The sequence below is a fragment of the Henningerozyma blattae genome, chromosome 9 (genome assembly GCF_000315915.1).
Source record: "Henningerozyma blattae CBS 6284 chromosome 9, complete genome".
Taxonomy (NCBI): Eukaryota; Fungi; Ascomycota; class Saccharomycetes; order Saccharomycetales; family Saccharomycetaceae; genus Henningerozyma; species Henningerozyma blattae.
Window position 1 is genome coordinate 703,427 of NC_020193.1, and position 19,496 is coordinate 722,922.

The following is a 19,496-nucleotide window of genomic DNA, read 5'->3' on the forward strand; positions in this document are numbered from 1 at the left end:
TTGAAATTAAAAGAGTATTAGCACAGTAACTACAACTTTTAGAAAGAATTTTTATTTGATTTTAATAAGAATACTATCTAAACTTGAATTTTTCAAAATTACCTGTATTGTAAGCAATTTACATTTTCGTAGCTAAATATATTCTTACAATACTTTTTATCATATGTTTGGCCTAAACTCACTTGTCATGTATACATATGTAGTATTTACAATATAATATATAAATATATTTTTGTCATCAAAAGAATAGCCGCTTAAGATTTTTTCTTATGGTCTCGAAAATTTCAAAATCCACGTGAAATATCCAGAAAAAAATTTTAGCCGTCATTCCGTGAAATTTCAAGAGATGAGATGAGACACATAGGTAAATAAAATACAAACATATTAAACCATTTTACAAGAAATATTATTGATAGCTTGTTGCTTTTTCCAGACAATTAGACTGTCCAATTTTTTTAAAATTTAATAAATATGGGTAAATCGAAAAAGAGATCTAGAACATCAAAAGCTCGTTTAAATCCAATATCAGGTCGCCCAGACGTAAGAAATGCAGCAAAGGATAATGCCTTAGTAACTAAAAGAATTCAGCCACTTTTGAAACAATTAGAAAGTGCAATTGCAAATGATAGGCATATGTCCTTATCTTCGGTAAGTGTCTTATGTGAAGACACTCATATGAGAAGTTTATTCTTAAGAGAAAAATTAGTTCAAATCATTTTGAAGAAATTAATAACAGATGATAATACTGAAATTGTAGTTGAATCCTACGGTTTGTTGAGAAATATTACCCTTGAAGAAGGTTATGATATTTCAACTCATTTATGGAGATCTGATATATGGACAAGTATTATAGATGGTTTCAACAAAATTGAGAACTCATTAAATGCTTTAAATGACACTAATAATAAGAGTTCCAAAGAATCCAAATCTCTTCTTTTCGATTTTACAGATAATTTATTATCATTAGTGGTGGCTTTAGCTAATGGATCAGATAAAATTCTAGATGAATTATTATCAGAAGATAAATTAACAAATATTTTTAAAATTCTCACCTACTTGTTGCAATTTGGTATTGATAAGATCCCATTGAAATTATTAAATACAATCTTAGATTTGATATATGATTTTAGTTCAGAATCCTTCCAATTTATTGAATCTGTTTCAAACCATGATTATTTATCAAAATTTGTATCACAATTGCCTAATATGATACAAGAAAATGAAAAAAATCAAGCTTCTCAGCAGTTTAATGAATTGACTAAAGTCTTAGTTCAAGGTATTTATATCCAATTTCTAGATATGAATTTGACTATTGAACAGACTAACTCTATAATTCACGGTATTTGTACTTCAATTGATAGTATCGATATCAAACAAGTATTTCATGATTTATCATCAAAGACTGATGATGAAGAATTAATAAAGGCAAAGGACTCCACTGTTGCTGAAAAAATTAAAGATTATACTAAAAGACGTTCATCAGCTATGATGAGAGTACAAAGTATTGAAATTGCCATTGATTTACTGACTGCAGTAATTGAATTATTAGCTGCATTATATGAAGAACAAAAGCATACTAAAAACAAAGATAGTTTACCAGATGACTTAATTGTAACATTGGCTGAATTTTTACCGCATGCTTTTATGGCATTAAGTGAAAATTTTACACCACGTATTTTAATTGTATGGAATAATTTATTATGGTTATATATAACTGTAGGAATTAACATTTTCGATTTAAATAACGAACCTTATAAACAATTATGGTCATTTTTAACTGATATCAGCACTGACCTAACTAATCATGAAATTACTAGTATTAAAATGGGTAAAGAGAGTGTTATTTGGGCATTATTAAAGACTGGCACTCTACAACCAGAACCAGCCAAAGTATTAGAATATTTCAATTTAATAAATAACGTTGACTTTGTTAATACTTATATTAAAGAATTTGAGAGTTTCCAAGCTGAAACTGCCGAAGATACCATTGAATATAAACAAAGAATATTAGGTGTTTTGTCAACTTATGCATTATACCAAGGACAAATTGAAGTAAATAGAGTGATTGGTCAATTTTTTATGAATCTATTAATTAAAAAGGATCTTCATGCTGTTCTAACTGTTGAAATTATCAACTCACTTTTTGAAATTTATGGTGATAAGAATTTCGATTATGATGAGGATGTATTTGTTAAGGATGATTTTCTAAGATTATTACAAGAACAAATAGTACCAAATGTCAGATTAATATTCAAGTTGGTTGATAAGAATAGGGATCCTCAATTAAAAGAAAGATGTAACGAAACTTTCAATAATTTAGATAGCTTTATCCATTATAAGATGAATGAACGATCTTGAGGAGAGGGACAGCTGATATGTTCGGGTGAAAAAGTTACAGTACTATATATATATATATATTGATGGAATATACTATATTTAATTTATAAATAGTAGTAAAAATAATTGTACATTAGTAATATAAAGAAAAGTGATGCCAAATAAAGAAATTGATAATAAAATAAGTGGTTTTATTAATAGTTTGTTGTGTATAGGACTTAGGATTCTTAACAAAACAATGAAGTCGATGAGAATAAATTAAAAGAATGATAAAAATTTCAAATGAAAATAATGGTGAAATCTATTATTTTGCATATTGTTTTGCCTGTAGGAGGACTCTCTTTTCATATTCAGATTTATTTTTAGAGAATGCTCTCCATGCTGGTTCTTGAGCGGGAGAGTTCGGATTTGGAGTGTCTAGTAAATCCTGTACCCCTAAGACGATTTGTTTCAAAGTGATTGCCGGTCTCCAATCTTGATCTTCATTTAATATACTTAAGCAAACTGTACCAGAAGGATAGATATTAGGATGATAAAACCCTGCTGGAAACTTGACCTTTGGTGGTTTCGATGGATATTCATCTGGATATTCGATTGTAATTGGATATAAAGCACCATGCCAGATAGTACTTTCTTTGCCCGGGATACCAGCTTCCCATAATTGTAAATTCATCGAACCATCAACTTTCTTGGTTGGTTTTGCGAAAAATCCAAAGGGATGATCTTTTCTCCATTTTTTTCTAATAAAAATTTAAGATCGAACAATACATAAGGGGAAATATATTCGTACTAGAAGTTAGTAATTTAAACTGATCATGATAATATTTTATGTAATTGGAATTGAGTGTAGAAAAACAAGTAAGCAAACATACCTTTCTTCCTGTAAACGTTGTAAACATAAACTACTCATATTTTGATGCGAATATATAAATTAATCTTTGATATTAATAGTTTTGCAAATTAAATTATCTTTTTTTATAATTTTTTATGGTGTACTTCTTTTCTTTTCTTTTATTGTTTTTTTTTTTATTTTTTTTTTTTTGTCCAAAATTTTTATTCTAGTCAATATGTAAGTAAACTGAAAAGGTAGTTTATATTTAAATAATGGTATATGTATTTCATTTTGTGTTTAGTTTGAAATCTATTTTTTCTCATCTAAAAATCGATATAATTGAACCAGGAAAAATCATCCTAAGTTTCGCGTGAAAAAAAGCGAAAATCCGCATAGTCGCGTTTCCCGAAGAAAAAAAACAGTAGAAAACTTATTGAAGAAACAAAGAAAATCAGTTAATTTTTCAAAGCTTTAAATTTTTGTCAATTTTCAAAAAACGGAAATAATGAACGGATAGGAAAATTAAACTAGTTGAATATCAAACAATGATGATTTTAAGGATCTGTATTTTAGGATTTACAAGCAACAATTAAAGAAAGAAAAACAAACAAAAAATAAATAAAATAATTAGACTAACAAGCAAACGACAAAGTTTGTCAAGCATTATTATGAGTAATACTGATAATAATAATAATAATAAGCCTAGTGAAGAGGAATTTGATTATGATGATTTAGATGCATTATTGGATGAAGATCCCAGCAAAATCAAGCCCAATACTGGTAATGATGATGGCCTAGATCGAAATGTTGCTGTCGAAAATATGGTAAATGAATTGCGTGAAGAATTTGAAAATATGCTTGCAGAAGAAGGAAAAAATGATTCTCCTGGTAAAAATAATTCTTCTGATGCTAAAAAAATCAATGATGTAGTGGGTATTGTTGAACAACTGGGCAAGGCAGGATCTGAACTGGATTCAGAAGACAAAGCCCGTGAGTCATATAATGATATCATCAATAGCACGCTGAACAAATTAAAAAAAAATGGTAACCAAGTAGATTCTAAAGTTGAACAAGAGAATTTGAAACAAAATCAATCTAACGAGAACGATTTATTGAGCCAACTGTTGGATCAATTTGTTAATGGAGGTGAAGATAATGATGCAGAAAATGGTGACGGCGAAGGTATGGATGATGCCATATTGAACATTTTAAACAAGATGTCATCCAAAGAAGTTTTGTACGAACCAATGAAAGAAATGTATATTGAATTTGGAGAGTGGTTTGCCAATAACGAAGAAAAAGAAGAGTTTAAAGATATGATACCTACCTACAGGAAACAATATGCTATTGTTCAGAAAATCACTGATGTCTACGAAAGAGAAGACTATCGTAATGATAACATCGAATATAAAGAAGAAATTACTGTTCTATTGGATGAATTACAAGAATTGGGAGATTCGCCTGTGGATAAAAAGAAAAACTCAAATAATCCTACTCCTGGGAAATCTAATAATCAAGAAGATCTTAACAAAGAACTGATGGATATTATCAACATGGAGGGCAGTGATGCCGAACTGGGAGCTCTCAAAAATGAGCTACAAGAGGGATGTGCTCAACAATGAGCGGCGTATATAGTGTATAGAAGCATATATATATAACGACTACTTAGCATTAACGATATTTCGCACTGATATCTTTGTCTGAATCTTTCGAGCTTGAATTGATTGATTCAAGGATCTTTAAATTAATCCATTGGCTTTTAAAATAATCCCAGTGGTATCTATGATTTCTGACTATTAATTGTTTTTGTCATTTTTTCCCGTTCTACATTTCTTATTCCTACCTTAATCTCTTGTAATTGCCTAATCCATAATAATTTTCATTAATTACACATATTGCTAACTACTCATAAATTAAATCAAGCCCCACTTCACACACACTTTATCAGTTTTCTTTTTATCATACAGTACGAAAAGACATCACGTGCTACCGGGTAACTGTATCTATAAATAGCCCCCACTTCCAGTTCTATCCCGATCTGGCGACAAGCTCGAATGACCACAGAGAAACAGCCGCAGTAGACTGCTAGTCGCTCAGAAAACGTCGCAGTAAATCTGTTGCTATTTCTGGCCAGTTTCCGGTTTGGGCCACACGACAAGCAGTATTCGGACAACGGTTGTTTACACTGGAAAGTTCACAATTGCCCATATAATATTAGACCGGTAATAATGTTTGTTTACATGTGGGACTCAGCTTTCCCTAATGGGCCGAATTTTTCAACCAAGCGTGGCCTATATCCTATGAGAGTTTCTGTGCTTTCTATGATGCAAAATTGTTTCAGTAAAGGCCATATTTCGTTAATTGACAAATTTAGTTCACTATCCAATATTCATTCCTTGAACAACAGCGAACAACAATAATAACTAAGAAAACAAACAACAACACAAGCAAAACTGATCTAGTAATCTTAATGACAATGTCAATGGTTTCTTTTTTTATTTTTGTATTTTCGACATTCATTGCATGAATCTTTAATTCTTTGACATATTCTTATATATATACATACGTAATATCAATCTATTTTTTATATATATATATATATATATACATATTTACATAGCGTTTTCATTTATTATTTTTCATTTCTCATTTCCTACTTAATATTGAAATTTCGTCAATACAGTGGTCCAATAATTTCTCTCAATTGTTCTATTTAAATTCGCTAGCCCTTTGTTAAAGAATATCAAACGACTCTTCCGACAATATACCCACCCAACAATTAACATATATTTGTAATGCAAACCTTCTCTGTTGCCTCCATTGCCACCATTGCTTTAGCTTTATTTGCTCAAAATGCCATTGCTACTCCACCTGCTTGTTTGTTAGCTTGTGTTGCTCAAGTCGGTAAGTCTTCTTCTTCCTGTACTGCTTTAGACCAAGTCGATTGTTTCTGTGAAAAGGAAAGTTCTTCCATTGAAAGTTGTTTGAACTCCATCTGCCCAAATAACAATGCCGATTCTGCTATCTCTGCTTTCAAGAGTACCTGTTCCGAACAAAACGCTTCTTTAGGTGATTCTTCATCTTCTGCTTCTGCTTCATCTTCTGCCTCAGCTACTACTTCTGCTTCTGCTTCATCTTCCTCTTCCTCCACATCTGCCTCTGCTACTGGCTCTACTAAGAAATCGTCAAGCTCTTCTGGCTCTACCACTTCTGCCACTCCATTCGGTAACTCTACCACTATTGTTACCTCTTCTTCTTCTACTAAGGTCACTACCACTTCCAAACCATCGGTTGCTCCATCTACTTCTTCTCCAAGTCCGGAAACCAAGACCATCAGTGCTTACGAAGGTGCTGCTGACTCTTTAAAGGTCGGTGGTTCTATCTTCTTAGCTGCTGTTGCTTTATTGATCTAATTTAATTAAATCTGGGTAATCAAAAAAGACAAATCTTCTATCAATATCTAATATATTATTTTTCATTGCGTTTATGGGTTATTTAACAAATCACAGAAAAAGAGTTTGACGTCTACTGTTTCAAATCACACACGTTTTTTTGCTTATTTTTTTTTTTACTTATATTATTATTACAGCTCCAAATTATTATAATACCCTTCTCCATTTCTAACTATTTACATCTTTATTATACAACAAGAAATTAAAGATTCTATATATAAATGTATTATCTAGCCTACTATTACTAATTATACAAAATTACGACGTGATTTCTAAGTAATCTATCTAATATTATATCTGTTATTTTTTTATTTCTTATTATCAGTATGTAATTGCAAATGCTATAAAAAAAGTTTATAAATTTAATCACATTCTTTTACTTAAATAGTGCGATGCTTATTTTATTTAATTTTATTTTTTTTCTTTGCGTGATTTCAAAGTTCGGCGGTTAAAAAAATATAGGGAAGACAGATCTTTTTTAAGAAAAAAAAAGGGATTTGCAATATCGTGTCAGAAAGAATAAATATCCAAGTACATTTATAAAATAAAACAATATTAACCAAAATACATATTTTACGGTTCAGAATGGATTTATTTAATCAACCGTTTGTATTTTGCAACATTTGTTATAAAAAATCAACAAAACAAAGTCCCCTGTACATAACTTCATGTGCTCATATTCTTTGCTCAACTCATTTACATGTGGAAAAAATTAATAATAATACAATTCAAAATAATTGCTTGTATTGTGACACAAATAATATTTCTATTATTAAATTAGATGACGAAAAAAATTTACCTTACGATATTCTAAGTTATTTTAAACCATTTTCAATTTCGAATTCAAATTTATTAGAAACTTTTTTAAATGTTTCTAATTTCCAATTTAACAATTTAATCAATCATTTCTCACATTTACAATCAATCAACTCAAAATTAAATCTTAGATTGATTAGACAAAAGAATTTACTGGCTGAGGCAAAGATTTCAATTGATCAAATACCAATCTTGAAAAATGAAATTGAAAATCTAAAATCAAAGCTAATAGAATATGAAAATTTAAAACTAAAATTAAATGAATATGAAAATTTACATTTAAATGTAAATTTAAATTCAATGACAAAGATGAATAGACCTATTAACAATCCATCAACAACAAATATAACAACAAATTCTTCATCTTTCTTCAATAATACAAACCCCATCCAAAGATCTGCCACGTCATCTGTACTTAGTAATAATAGAAATAATAATAAAAATATCAATAATTTTTTTATCAAGAAAAAAAAACCTTTATCTACGAAGGATCGATTGCCAGTAACTGTGGACTTGACTATGGATGATGATATAAATTCAACTAGAAACATACCTAAACAACAAAGAAGAAATATTCAGACTTGCAATATTAATGAAACTTTTAGAGAAAAATTTAAAAAAAATTCAAATAAATTTTTAAATTCTTCTAATACTCATTCTGCATCAGAAACATCTAATCATTCAATTAGATCTGGAAGTTCTCGTACAACGGATTCCAATAACTACAGAATCATTAACGATATTAATAATAAAAATAATAATAATAATAATAATAATAATAATAAAAATAATACTTCTTCAAATACTAACAATAATCCCAATTTTTTTTTAAACAATAATAACTTTATATCAGAATCAACTCATATTGAAAATACAAATGGAAATTCTTTTTCTCCAATTCCTACTTTAAATATTAACAATCTTCCTAATATATCACCACTTCCTTCAAATTCAAATCAAACAACCAATAACAATATTAATAACAATAAGAGTATTAATACTAACAACGAGATATTAATGCCTCCAGCATTACAGAATTTAAAGCTTACAAGAAGAAGTAATACCTTGAATTCTATTCAAAATATGACAAATTCCTCACAATTAATAAATAATTATGCCAACAATAGAAGAAATACTTGGAATAAAAATAACAATTTATTAACTAGAAAGAGATTAGGTAGCAGTCGAATACCTGATTTATACTCATCTAGAGATTTACTAATATCTACTTCAAATGTAAATATTAAAAATTCAAGGACAAATGAAAACAATAACACTAATCAATTTTCAAAAAATTCAATACAAAATGGTATATCTTCAAAACAAAGAGCTAATAATATTAAAAATAATCCGAGTACAAATAAGAATGCAAAATACACAAGAATAAGGTAAATGAAAGATTTATATATTTATATATATATATTTGGTTTTATAGGAAACTGTATATTAAAGTTCAAAACTCAGGTCCTAAAAATTTTTTTGAATTTGATATACCATCACATATTATCACAAACCTTTTTTTAATTCCCCTCTCATTTAATTTATTTTCCAGAAATTTAATTGTGGCGATTTCTCCTAAAGTAATACCACCAATAAAGACAACTAAGGATATTTCTTTTTCATTTTTATTTGTTTGCCCAATAACCACTCTTTTTTTAATTTTTTCACCTTTTAATTTAATATTCCAAAGCTCACTTTCTATAATTTTCGAGTCACCATAAATTTGTTCAAAGATTGTTTCAATACCTATTGTAGTAGGTTCTTTTGAAATAATAAATGGCTGTTGTGCTGAATAATTTTTAGAAATAGTAGATCTATCATAAAACATCTCAAGAAGTCTTGTTGTTAATGGAACAACACCGCAATAAGCAAAGGAAGGATTCTTCATTTTATTTATATCCATCAATTTCTCGTTATCATTTGGATCTTCTGCTATTGGTAATGTGTTTAACCAATTTGAAATACTTGAGTATGGTTTATTAAAATATACCTGCTTATTCAAATCATTATTATCTAATGAATTTTTTTTACGTTTCTCATTAATCATTGTTTTATCTAAAAATAAACCTAATTCATTTAATCTTTCAATACTAAATAAATATTCAATGCCAAATTTATCAATAACTTCTTTTCTGAGTATTTCAAAATCTTTATCACGAATACCATCTTTGATTATTGATAAAAGACAGATTAATCTAATAACTTCATTTGCTGAAGTTTCATCATCCCATAATAATTCTAAAATTGCTTCAATTGCGGAGCTATTATCGATAGTATTCATTAAAATATCTTGTTCTAAATTTAAAATTGAATTAAAATGAGTCCCCTCATTTTTTTCAACTTTTTCTAATATATTTGAAGATAAATTTGTATGCATATTTAACAATTTTTGTCTTTCTTGTAAAGAACCCAATGAATCTACAAAATCTTTTATCTGTCCCACACTTTCAGCTTCATGTCTTGAATCATACTTCACTTGTAATTCTTTAGCCAATTTATTTAATTTTGGGCCTAAACCAGCAAAATTTAAGAATTTTGTCTCGTTCCAGATATCATCTTTAAAATAATCAATTTTTGTTGATTCATTATCATTTAATTTTCCATCAATGGAAGAAATTTCGAAAATATCATCCAAAAGGCCAGAATAAGTTAATTGTGTCAACAAAGGTGTAATTGGATCTATCATTCTATCAAATACAATTAAATCAGTTTCAATACCACAGTGCTTATCTGTATAGATACTTTCTTTAATAAATTGAGATCGACTATTTTCATCAATAGACAATCTTTTTTTCAGAACCTTGATTAAATTCTTTGATTCATACCCAATTGAAATGGAATTAGTTATTACTGAACCTGTTTCAGTTAATAGAGAAGTAATTGAGTTTACTAAATTATCAATCAATATATTTCTACTTGTTCTTTGCATTGATAGTACCTTTGGAGAATATAAATTTTCACCACTTGAATCATATAGAATATTGCAATCCAAAATATCTTTATCTAACTTCGATGTTGGTAAAATATTCCAATTAAACAATTTAATAGGATCTGATGAGGAAGGTTTATCATCTTGATTATTTAATAATTGACTTCTAATGAAATGCGGAATAGTTAAATCTGTATTATTATTTTGAGATAAAATATTTGTTCTTTGAGTTCTTTCTGTGCAATATATTATATTATATGTTAAGTTTATCTTTGAGGATTCAATTGGTTTATTTATGAATTCAATTAAATCATTTGATAATTTTAATTGTAATCTAATATCTATTAGAAAAATTAATTCTAAATTTGGTAATGTAGTTAAAATATCATCTAAATCCTGTTGCAATTTTTCATTAATTATAACTATTTTTCTTACAGGGGTTAAAGTTGTTAATTCAGTAAAGGTTAATAAATTATTTAATTTCGGTAGTATTGATTGCTGAACAACGAGCAATTGATCATTTAAAGATATATCATTTAAAAGAGTTGTTAGATTATTAGTTTCTATTTTATAAAATTTTTGTATATCCCATCTTCCATCCATATTTAAAATGCTGGCCTTTTATGCACATTTGTTCGAAATTTTAATTTTAATATTGAATATACAAATAAAATTACTTAAATTCTCCTAGAATAAAGCTTTTTTCAAATTCGGAAAATCCTTAATCACTATTAAGAAAATGTCTCATAAACTTAAAACAGCAATAATTACGCAGTAAAACTTTTAACAGATATTTTTAAATTGTGAATGACAGTATTAAAGTCGAGCTAATATTAATGATAGGGCTAAAATAATGGGAACAACCAAATACTTATGTGAGAAAGGTATATAAATTTGAGAATCACACTTGCAATATGTATCTGGAGACCAGTTTATAATACAAGTATGGACAATAAAAAAGTACGTACGGAAAATGTAATTGGATTACAACTAAATTTTCTTATAAAATTCAAAGCTTTATTACAAAATATGTTATAATTCGAAACATATAGGTAATATTGGTAAACAACGTAGATTTAAGATCTCAACTATAGTATACTTTTTTCAACTTTACTTGATAGATTCAAATCCGGAAAAATAACACGACTGAAGTTGAAACATTCTAGGAAGACATTCAATTCAGCATATTGAAGAAATTACCTGCATTTAAGAGAATCGATGGGTTAATACTATATTAAGGATATTCAACGTTACATATCATTGAGTACTGGTAGAATAATTTACTCAATGAGATGCCAGTGATCACATTAGGTAGCAATGAGTAAAATTTTATATTGAACAGGTTTAATGGAAAATAAAACTTTGTAAATTCTAATGTAATCACTGGCTGTACTGGCGTGATGAAATAATATTAATATAACATTGAAAAATGCAGAAATTACCTAAATCAACACTAATTAAATTTAGCTACATTGCTCCTTTTTACTATATAAACAATCCTCAGCCGATGCTACCTATTCTACTTCTCCATCAAAGCTTTATTTTTTTTTAACTCAAAGCAGTTTTGGTAACATTTACAATCATGCAATGTTGCCAGATATTTCAATTAAATAGTATTATTCTCTTAAGTGAGCTTTGTGTCTTTTTCTAGATCTCACACCTGCAATATATGAATTGGAAAATTATCTTGCCATTTTCTTTTGTCTCTTTAAACCCAAATGGGATTACATTAGTAGTACCTATGCATCGAAAATATAGGAATAACTCAATTCTCGGAGGTGTTTGCTATTATGAAAAAAAAGATGGTGGAAATTATAGAAGAATATTACTCTCCACCTACCTGTATTCAACTCTTCATCTAAATTCAACAACATCGGATCAAAGACTTTCTATACAAAATTTGGTTCTTATTACAGAAAGTATTATAATTTATGAAATTTTGCTCATAAATTCTACTTGAATTTCAAGTTATTCTTTGTAATATGGCTTCAAGTTCATCTCCATATAATGTTCCTACAGGAGGTCTTTGGTATTCAAATAGACTAACTCCCATACAAAATTCTACTACACCATCGAATGCTACGCCATCAACTGCTACATCTTCAAATTCTGCACCATCAACTGCTGCACCATCATTTGTTGTATCAACAAATACCAATGTAGCTCGTCAACAAGATAGGTCAGCTGAAGCTCGTCAAAAGTTTATTTGATTTCTACAAGATAACCCAGAAGTTCAGCAATTTGTCAGTTTAACTAATGATAATGCACCTAACGATCAAACTCCATCCGTCAATGGGAACGATTCCTCAGATATCATTTTACACTACGCCGCAAGAGAAAAGCATATAGATGATACATTAGGGTGGCTGAAATCTTCAGCCACATTATTACAGCCTTATTACAACTATAAGTATTTCTTAGACAAATTAAGTGAAGCTGCAAAAATATCCAATATTGTACATAGGATGCTAACTGAAGACCAACCAACAGTAATTTGTGGAAGTTCTTGGCAAATTCATGGCAAATTCATAATTGGAGTGAATTATACCAACAGCATTTTTATATTTCAACCACAAAAAAATTGAAAACATGGCTAGATCTTCACATATTTAGAAATATTAGGACTTTAGTCATGAATGATGAAGATTACGAAACCTTACCTATTTACCAAATATTTGAAAGAGTTAAATCATCACAGTCTATTGATAAATCAATTGAATTTGCAATCCAATATGTAAATACATCTGAAGTCCATGACCAACATAAGACCATCTTAGAACGATTCTACACAATTCAGTCAGAAATGCAAATGTTCGAAAAAATGATGCCAAACTCGAGTAATCCTTGGAAAACGATGTTCTTGTATACCACGGCCTTTAGACATATTAACGCATGCAACTTAACTGACGAATTTGCAAACGAACTTAGAGAATTACCAAGTAAAAACCCTCAGATCGAAGATTTTATCAACATTGCTAAAAATAAGAATCTCAACAAACCTTGTCCTACTGTTATGCCTAAACTTTACACAAATGGCATGTATACTACACCATTACTAACTAAAATGGAATATGCCGAAGCAGAGCATAAAAAGAGGTATGATTCAATATTAAAACTTCACAATATTTCAAAGGGCCTGAATAATGCGTTTTATTAGACATATAAGACTCAAAGTCTGAATAATGATCTACTTCACAAGTTTTCGTCGTGTTGAGCTTTAACAAGTTTTGTAAGAAAATTACAACTAATTGTTCTTTACAACTATTAATTCTTGACCATATATATATATATATATATATATTAATTTATATTACAACATACCACCAGATCACGTTTAAATGCTACTATTGATATAAGGTGCATATGCTTTCTCAATTGTTACCGTGTTGTTTCTTTATTCCGCGTATATATTTAAAATTAACCCCGGATGTTGACCGTGAAATATTCGTGTGATTTTATTTCTGTTTTGTTGCCTATATGTTTCTGAGCTCCATTCATTATTTTTTGTCTATTTAACTTCATAGCAGAGATTGTTTCTCAATCAGCTTATTTCCAAACAATTCTGCTTGCAATCTCGAAAAGCATCAAAACGAAGTTGAGCGTATTCGGTTTCCATCTTTAAAAATGACTCGGACGACGAAAAGAGGATTCCATCGGCGGAATTAAGGGGAGTTCCGGGGGTTATGTATTTGATGCATAATGCTTACTGTTGCGTAATTTACATTAGCCGAATTAACCACTGATCCATTCCAATATTCTATTGTAATAAAGTGAGTCACATTTTTATTTGAATGGGTTCCATTTCGGTACACCTGAACAATGCCAGTATCTCGTATCAATTAAAGCATTGTCTCTCAGAAGTCTAAAGTTTCGGGACTACCTATATTATTTCCAAATTTGCTGAAATTTAACAGTTTTTTTTTAATTCAATTTTTCTAAGTAGATAAAGTATGATAGTATATATTAGAATTACGTAGTTTATAAGTTAATCCTATCTTCAAAATAATTTAGTGGATCTAGTCAAGGTTCTTTTTTAGGATTCTGTAACTATTCTTTTACCAGAGGTATTGTTAGAAGAGGAAAAATGTGAGGTTGGATATTTTCAATAACCAAATAATTTGTTCAGGCAACAGATTTTCATAAAACCTTTTGTCCCTCACAACCTCATTTTTCAAAATTAAAAAATTTTAAAAAAATCTACAAATCTAGTAATTAAACAAACTTCTTTTGGCATCTTGTATCATATCTTAACGTTCAGTTTAAAGGCTTTACTGTTTTCTGCTTCCACTGTACAATGGCATCAAATTTACATTTGTATAAACATTACACTTTTCCTGCATTGCAATTCCTTAATCCAGAATCTTACGATTTTGATGTAATTGAATCTTGTTAATTATTTACTAACCTTATTTTTCAACAGAAGGAAAACTGGCCAGGAAACAAAGAAATACCAGTCAGCATTATAGAGATTCAAAGTAACGGAGTTCCCAAAAAGGATAGTCCGACAGTTGTACTTCAGAACTCTGTTTCCGTAAAGTCTTTACTTACTAGTCATGCATTGCTATAACGACTAACCAAGTAAATGGCAGTTGCATATAATAACACTCAGTTATATAGAAAGTGTTGGATTTAGGTTGGCAGAAAATTACTAATTTATTACGAATACAATAAATAGTAAATGGAGTAATATAATAAATGGGTTGTAAATGATATATAAATGACCAGAATCTTGGCAGATAGATGCTGTCTTGTCCTTCTTCTTATCCTTGTCATCGCAGATCACTGCTAAACTATACAGATTATATTACCAATAATACAACTTTACTCAAGTGCAACGTTCAAAGAAAATTAAACAATGTCTAGTAAAGATCCCAACACTTCAATAAATCATGTCGATTTAAAAACTATTCAACAACGTTTGGATGAATTAAGACTGGAATTAAGAAAAAAGAAGCAGTGTCACAAATTGGGTACTACAGTAACTTTACCTTCTTCTAGTTCTTCAAATTCTATTTCTAGTACACCTAGTCAAAAAACTCTTTGGAAGACAAAAGATAGTAAGCTTCAAAAGGAAATTCTCCAATTGGAATCTGAAATTATTGAACTAGAAAAATATTTAAAAGAAGAAGGAGATGAATCTTTACTTCTGCAGTCTAAAACTGTAGGTAAAGAAATTGATGAAGAGGCTAAGATCACTGTTGCTAATGAAATAACCGACAAATCAAAAGCAACAGTAGCCAGAGAAATTGATGAAGACTCTAAACTTACCGTTGCCAATGAAATTAGAGATCATATTCATACCACTGTAGGAGATGAAGTTAGAGGGAGATCAAACTTTGCTGTCTCCAATGGAAGCAGAGTAAAGTCTTCTTATAATAGACGACCAAAGACGGTAGCAGAAGAAATTAGTGGATAGAAACATAAATATCTACAGTTAGATCACAAAAAATGTAGAAAGCTAATTCATTCCCTTTAATAAAAGCTTTTTTTTTTAATTGTTTTTTAGTAATTTAGTAATTTAGTTATTTACAACATTCTACAGAAATTTTTAAAAAAAGATTGATACATACTATATAAACTTATGAAATCGGTATACATAACTTTGTGGGAGTGTTTTGTTTATCTGATAGTTATCTTATAGTTTCGTTCAAATATAAAAAATTATGCATATTTTATAAAACAATATATAGTCATATACATAATCTTTCATTTCTTTTTATCAAGCTCAAGACAACAGCTACATATATTTTCTTCTTGAGTAGTGATTACAAACTATTGCCTTGAGATATATATTTATATAAACATATAATATAATCTTCTGGATAAATATTCAAAGTATACGTGCTCCAAATTTTTGGTTGAATTTCTAGTGTTTCTCAAATATTACTTGAATATTTACCATTCCGTACTACTACTTTTTAGTTAGTTTGGAGATAAAAATGAGAAATATTACATCATTAAATGAATATATTGCATTTTTCTCCGCCATTTTACTTTTCTCAATTTTGCTTTGTAGGGTATTTGCAAGCTTCACACTTACATGGAGAACAAGAGTCACATTTGACTGGAGAATAGGTGCAGTCTTTGCATGTGCAACTTGAATCTTTGCTTCCAATACATTTGCAGGAATTATTATTTTCATCGGAGCATCCACAAATATTCTTTTTCTTAGAGCATTCAAAATCGTTTTTTGGTTTTTCTGAACATCCACAGCTATATTTGTTCTTTTCAGAACATTTGCAATCAGAACATCTACAATCTATACAATTGCATACCTTTACAGGACATTGAGTACAACCACATGATGAACATTCACAGGTAGTACATTGACAATTTTGACAGTTGTTGCAGCTTGGATTATTAGTAAATGACATTGATATTAAAGAGTTTTATACTATTTTTTTTTCTTTTTTTTTTTGTAAAATTTTTTGATGATATTTTATTCTTTAATCGTAGTGTAAACTTCAAAAATAATTTCCCCAAAAATAAACGTTTCTTGGTTTCCTTTTATATGACTTATATTTTTTTAATTGAATTCTTCTTATTTACATAATATTTACTGTCTCATCAGCAATATGCACGTAAATCATAGCAACTTCTTCGCGCCAGCAAATCTCTCGCGCCAGCATTATTCCGCAATTATTTCCAACAACCGCTCCATTACTGCATCATGTTCTCTCTGCTCTTGTTCAAATCTTTCATAGTCAAATCTTTCATATTAACATTGCATATACATCTGGAGGAACTGAGGGAATGAAAAAAAAAATTAGTTTCAAGCTCCTTCTTAGTAAGCTTATTGTTACAAAAGATAGAATAAACATCATTAAATGACCCACTAAATTTCTCAACGTCACATTTAAATCTGACGTTTAAAAGAACTTGTAAACTTTTATATTTTGGACGAGTACTGCCGAATTCTGTAGTTAGACCTTGTACTAATTGGTCCATGGCTTGGATTTCTTTCTCATTATTTATGAACCACGCAGATGCGTAAAATTTTAAAGTATCACTAGCAACATGCATTAGCCAATATTCTCTTTCGGAGTCATCCACAAACAGGTTTACTGGACAGTTGCATTTCCTCTTTCAAGCTTTAAATTCAACTACTGGGCCATCAAAATTATCACCTGAAAAATTTAAAACAATAAAAGTAAGAATTTCTTAAAGTCCCAGCCGCTCAAACCTCTCCTATTACGCTTGCCATTGTATTGGAATTGGTTGTAATGAGTTAGCTGGTAGTGTCATTAGTAGTGGTATCTATCAATGCGAAAAATTAATCCTTGAAAAATGTTTTATTACAAAGCAATGAATAGTTACCTAAAATAGTTTTGGTAGGGGGAACTTCTGATCTTTTCATCTTTTTAAACATCCTAATACTGGTTATTTTTATATATATATATATATATATTTTTGTTTTAAAATATCCACGTCGAGGCTTGCAAATATTTGTATTACTATATAATATAGTGGAATATTCTTGAGTGGGTAAACTAATTATATTTAATGAGAGGAAAGAAATATTAAATAGATGAAGATAGATCCAGTTAATATGATTTTATTTCAAGAAATTATTAAAACAGCATTTCGTGGATTAGCTAACGGCAATATATATCATAATGATTTTCTTTTAACACATTATCAAAAATTAGTTTTACCTTTAAAAAATAAAAAAAAACATTTTCTTTTTTACTTATTGATATATATCTCCAGGCTATAAACGGCTGATTAACTTGACATTTCAATACGCACTTAGCTTAATACTGATGTAGTTGATGTTATAATATTTTACGATAATTCGAAAAAATAATCTAGAATACAAAGTTTAGTTTCATTTACTAAAAAAAAAATTTTCCTTCATACATCATTGAAATTTTTTCATTAGCTGCCATAGTTTTGTTTTTTAAAAAAAACATCATCAATGATGCTCACCCCAGTAATCCATATATTGGCCTATCTAACCGCCTAGGTGTTAACTTTTCAGAAATATATTCTCAAGCAGATAGAACGTACAGATTAAGCACTGAAACTGACATCCCTTTTTTCCATTAATAACAATACTCCTAATTGCTAACACAAACACAAACGTATCACTTTTTTGAATTGAATCTAGGCAATGCTCAAAACTGATCAGACATGCCAAATAACAATGGAAATGCAAGAAAAATCAAATTAGTTTTCCCCCTTATAATCCAACTTTATTTACACTGAGGCTACCGCTATTAAATGTTTGTATTCTATTAAGATGTTTCTGAATCAGGCAAAGTTCTGTTCTTTCTATATTTCATATATGTATAAACAACAAACTTTAGCATAAACTTAAGCGAGGTTTTTGTTTATATGCAAATGAAAAGATAAGCAGGCAAGTTACAGTAATCATAGTGACAAGAGATTTATATATTGCTCAGATAGAACCAAGAATAAACTTCTTAGATCTAACGTCACTAACCCAATTCCAAAGAACAACTACTTATGCATATTAATTGACCTTTTGCTAATAACCAGTTACAATTATCAAGTATCTGTACACCAAATAAATTGTATATAAAGGGACAAGATTTCTCTGTCTCAACATGAAACTTCTCTTGGACTTCTTTTAGATAGAATAGAAAAAAAGAAACCACCAAGTAAAGAAGTAAGAAGTTCCTCTCTATACTTCTAAAAGCTTCATCTCTATTTTGTTTATGTCACCTCAACTTCATTTTATGCCTAATATTGACAATCCCAGCATATTCTAACGTACGTACTAGTGGGATCTCTAATAAAAAATTTCCGAAAAGGGTTTTATAGTGTAGTGGTTATCACTTTCGGTTTTGATCCGGACAACCCCGGTTCGAATCCGGGTAAGACCTTAATTTTTTTTGTCTTGTAACAATTTTAAGCTTTTGTCACATATTCTAAGAATATGTATCACGTGATTTCAAGAATTAATAATTATGTATAGATTTATCAAGGTCAGACACTAATCACGTGACACGAAAAACAAACATAGAACAAGAACTCGAGAATGTGAATATAAAAAGGAACAATCTTACACGAAGAACAATCTTACACGAAGAACAAATGAAGAAAGCTCAGACCGAAGAAAGCAACGAACGGGTTGAGTTTCTAAGTCTAGAGAAAAATATTAACA

The 19,496-nt window shown here is 29.3% G+C and overlaps 8 protein-coding genes and 1 non-coding gene across 9 annotated transcripts; 7 read left to right on the forward strand and 2 right to left on the reverse strand.

The window, feature by feature from the left end:
* Positions 1–471: 471 nt before the first annotated feature.
* Positions 472–2,358, forward strand: SYO1 (Syo1p; the record flags this gene model as incomplete). The annotated part of the gene is made up of 1 exon (XM_004182422.1): positions 472–2,358. The coding sequence occupies one exon, from the start codon at positions 472–474 to the stop codon at positions 2,356–2,358; it is 1,887 nt and encodes a 628-aa protein (XP_004182470.1).
* A 283-nt stretch (positions 2,359–2,641) lies between these two features.
* On the reverse strand, positions 2,642–3,247 carry UBC9 (E2 SUMO-conjugating protein UBC9; the record flags this gene model as incomplete). The annotated part of the gene is made up of 2 exons (XM_004182423.1): positions 2,642–3,077; positions 3,210–3,247. 2 exons carry the CDS (start codon positions 3,245–3,247, stop codon positions 2,642–2,644), a joined length of 474 nt encoding a protein of 157 aa, XP_004182471.1.
* Positions 3,248–3,837: 590 nt separating this feature from the next.
* PEX19 (Pex19p) lies at positions 3,838–4,791 on the forward strand (the record flags this gene model as incomplete). The annotated part of the gene is made up of 1 exon (XM_004182424.1): positions 3,838–4,791. One exon carries the CDS (start codon positions 3,838–3,840, stop codon positions 4,789–4,791), a length of 954 nt encoding a protein of 317 aa, XP_004182472.1.
* Positions 4,792–5,964: 1,173 nt separating this feature from the next.
* Positions 5,965–6,582, forward strand: CCW14 (Ccw14p; the record flags this gene model as incomplete). Its single annotated transcript, XM_004182425.1, has 1 exon — positions 5,965–6,582. The coding sequence occupies one exon, from the start codon at positions 5,965–5,967 to the stop codon at positions 6,580–6,582; it is 618 nt and encodes a 205-aa protein (XP_004182473.1).
* A 624-nt stretch (positions 6,583–7,206) lies between these two features.
* On the forward strand, positions 7,207–8,829 carry CST9 (SUMO ligase CST9; the record flags this gene model as incomplete). Its single annotated transcript, XM_004182426.1, has 1 exon — positions 7,207–8,829. One exon carries the CDS (start codon positions 7,207–7,209, stop codon positions 8,827–8,829), a length of 1,623 nt encoding a protein of 540 aa, XP_004182474.1.
* Positions 8,830–8,890: 61 nt separating this feature from the next.
* VPS33 (tethering complex ATP-binding subunit VPS33) lies at positions 8,891–10,969 on the reverse strand (the record flags this gene model as incomplete). The annotated part of the gene is made up of 1 exon (XM_004182427.1): positions 8,891–10,969. One exon carries the CDS (start codon positions 10,967–10,969, stop codon positions 8,891–8,893), a length of 2,079 nt encoding a protein of 692 aa, XP_004182475.1.
* Positions 10,970–12,998: 2,029 nt separating this feature from the next.
* TBLA0I03010 (uncharacterized protein) lies at positions 12,999–13,523 on the forward strand (the record flags this gene model as incomplete). Its single annotated transcript, XM_004182428.1, has 1 exon — positions 12,999–13,523. The coding sequence occupies one exon, from the start codon at positions 12,999–13,001 to the stop codon at positions 13,521–13,523; it is 525 nt and encodes a 174-aa protein (XP_004182476.1).
* Positions 13,524–15,221: 1,698 nt separating this feature from the next.
* Positions 15,222–15,782, forward strand: TBLA0I03020 (uncharacterized protein; the record flags this gene model as incomplete). Its single annotated transcript, XM_004182429.1, has 1 exon — positions 15,222–15,782. The coding sequence occupies one exon, from the start codon at positions 15,222–15,224 to the stop codon at positions 15,780–15,782; it is 561 nt and encodes a 186-aa protein (XP_004182477.1).
* A 3,361-nt stretch (positions 15,783–19,143) lies between these two features.
* Positions 19,144–19,215, forward strand: TBLA0Itrna11Q. Its single transcript has one exon. It is a non-coding gene; the product is annotated as a tRNA-Gln (tRNA).
* Positions 19,216–19,496: the final 281 nt, after the last annotated feature.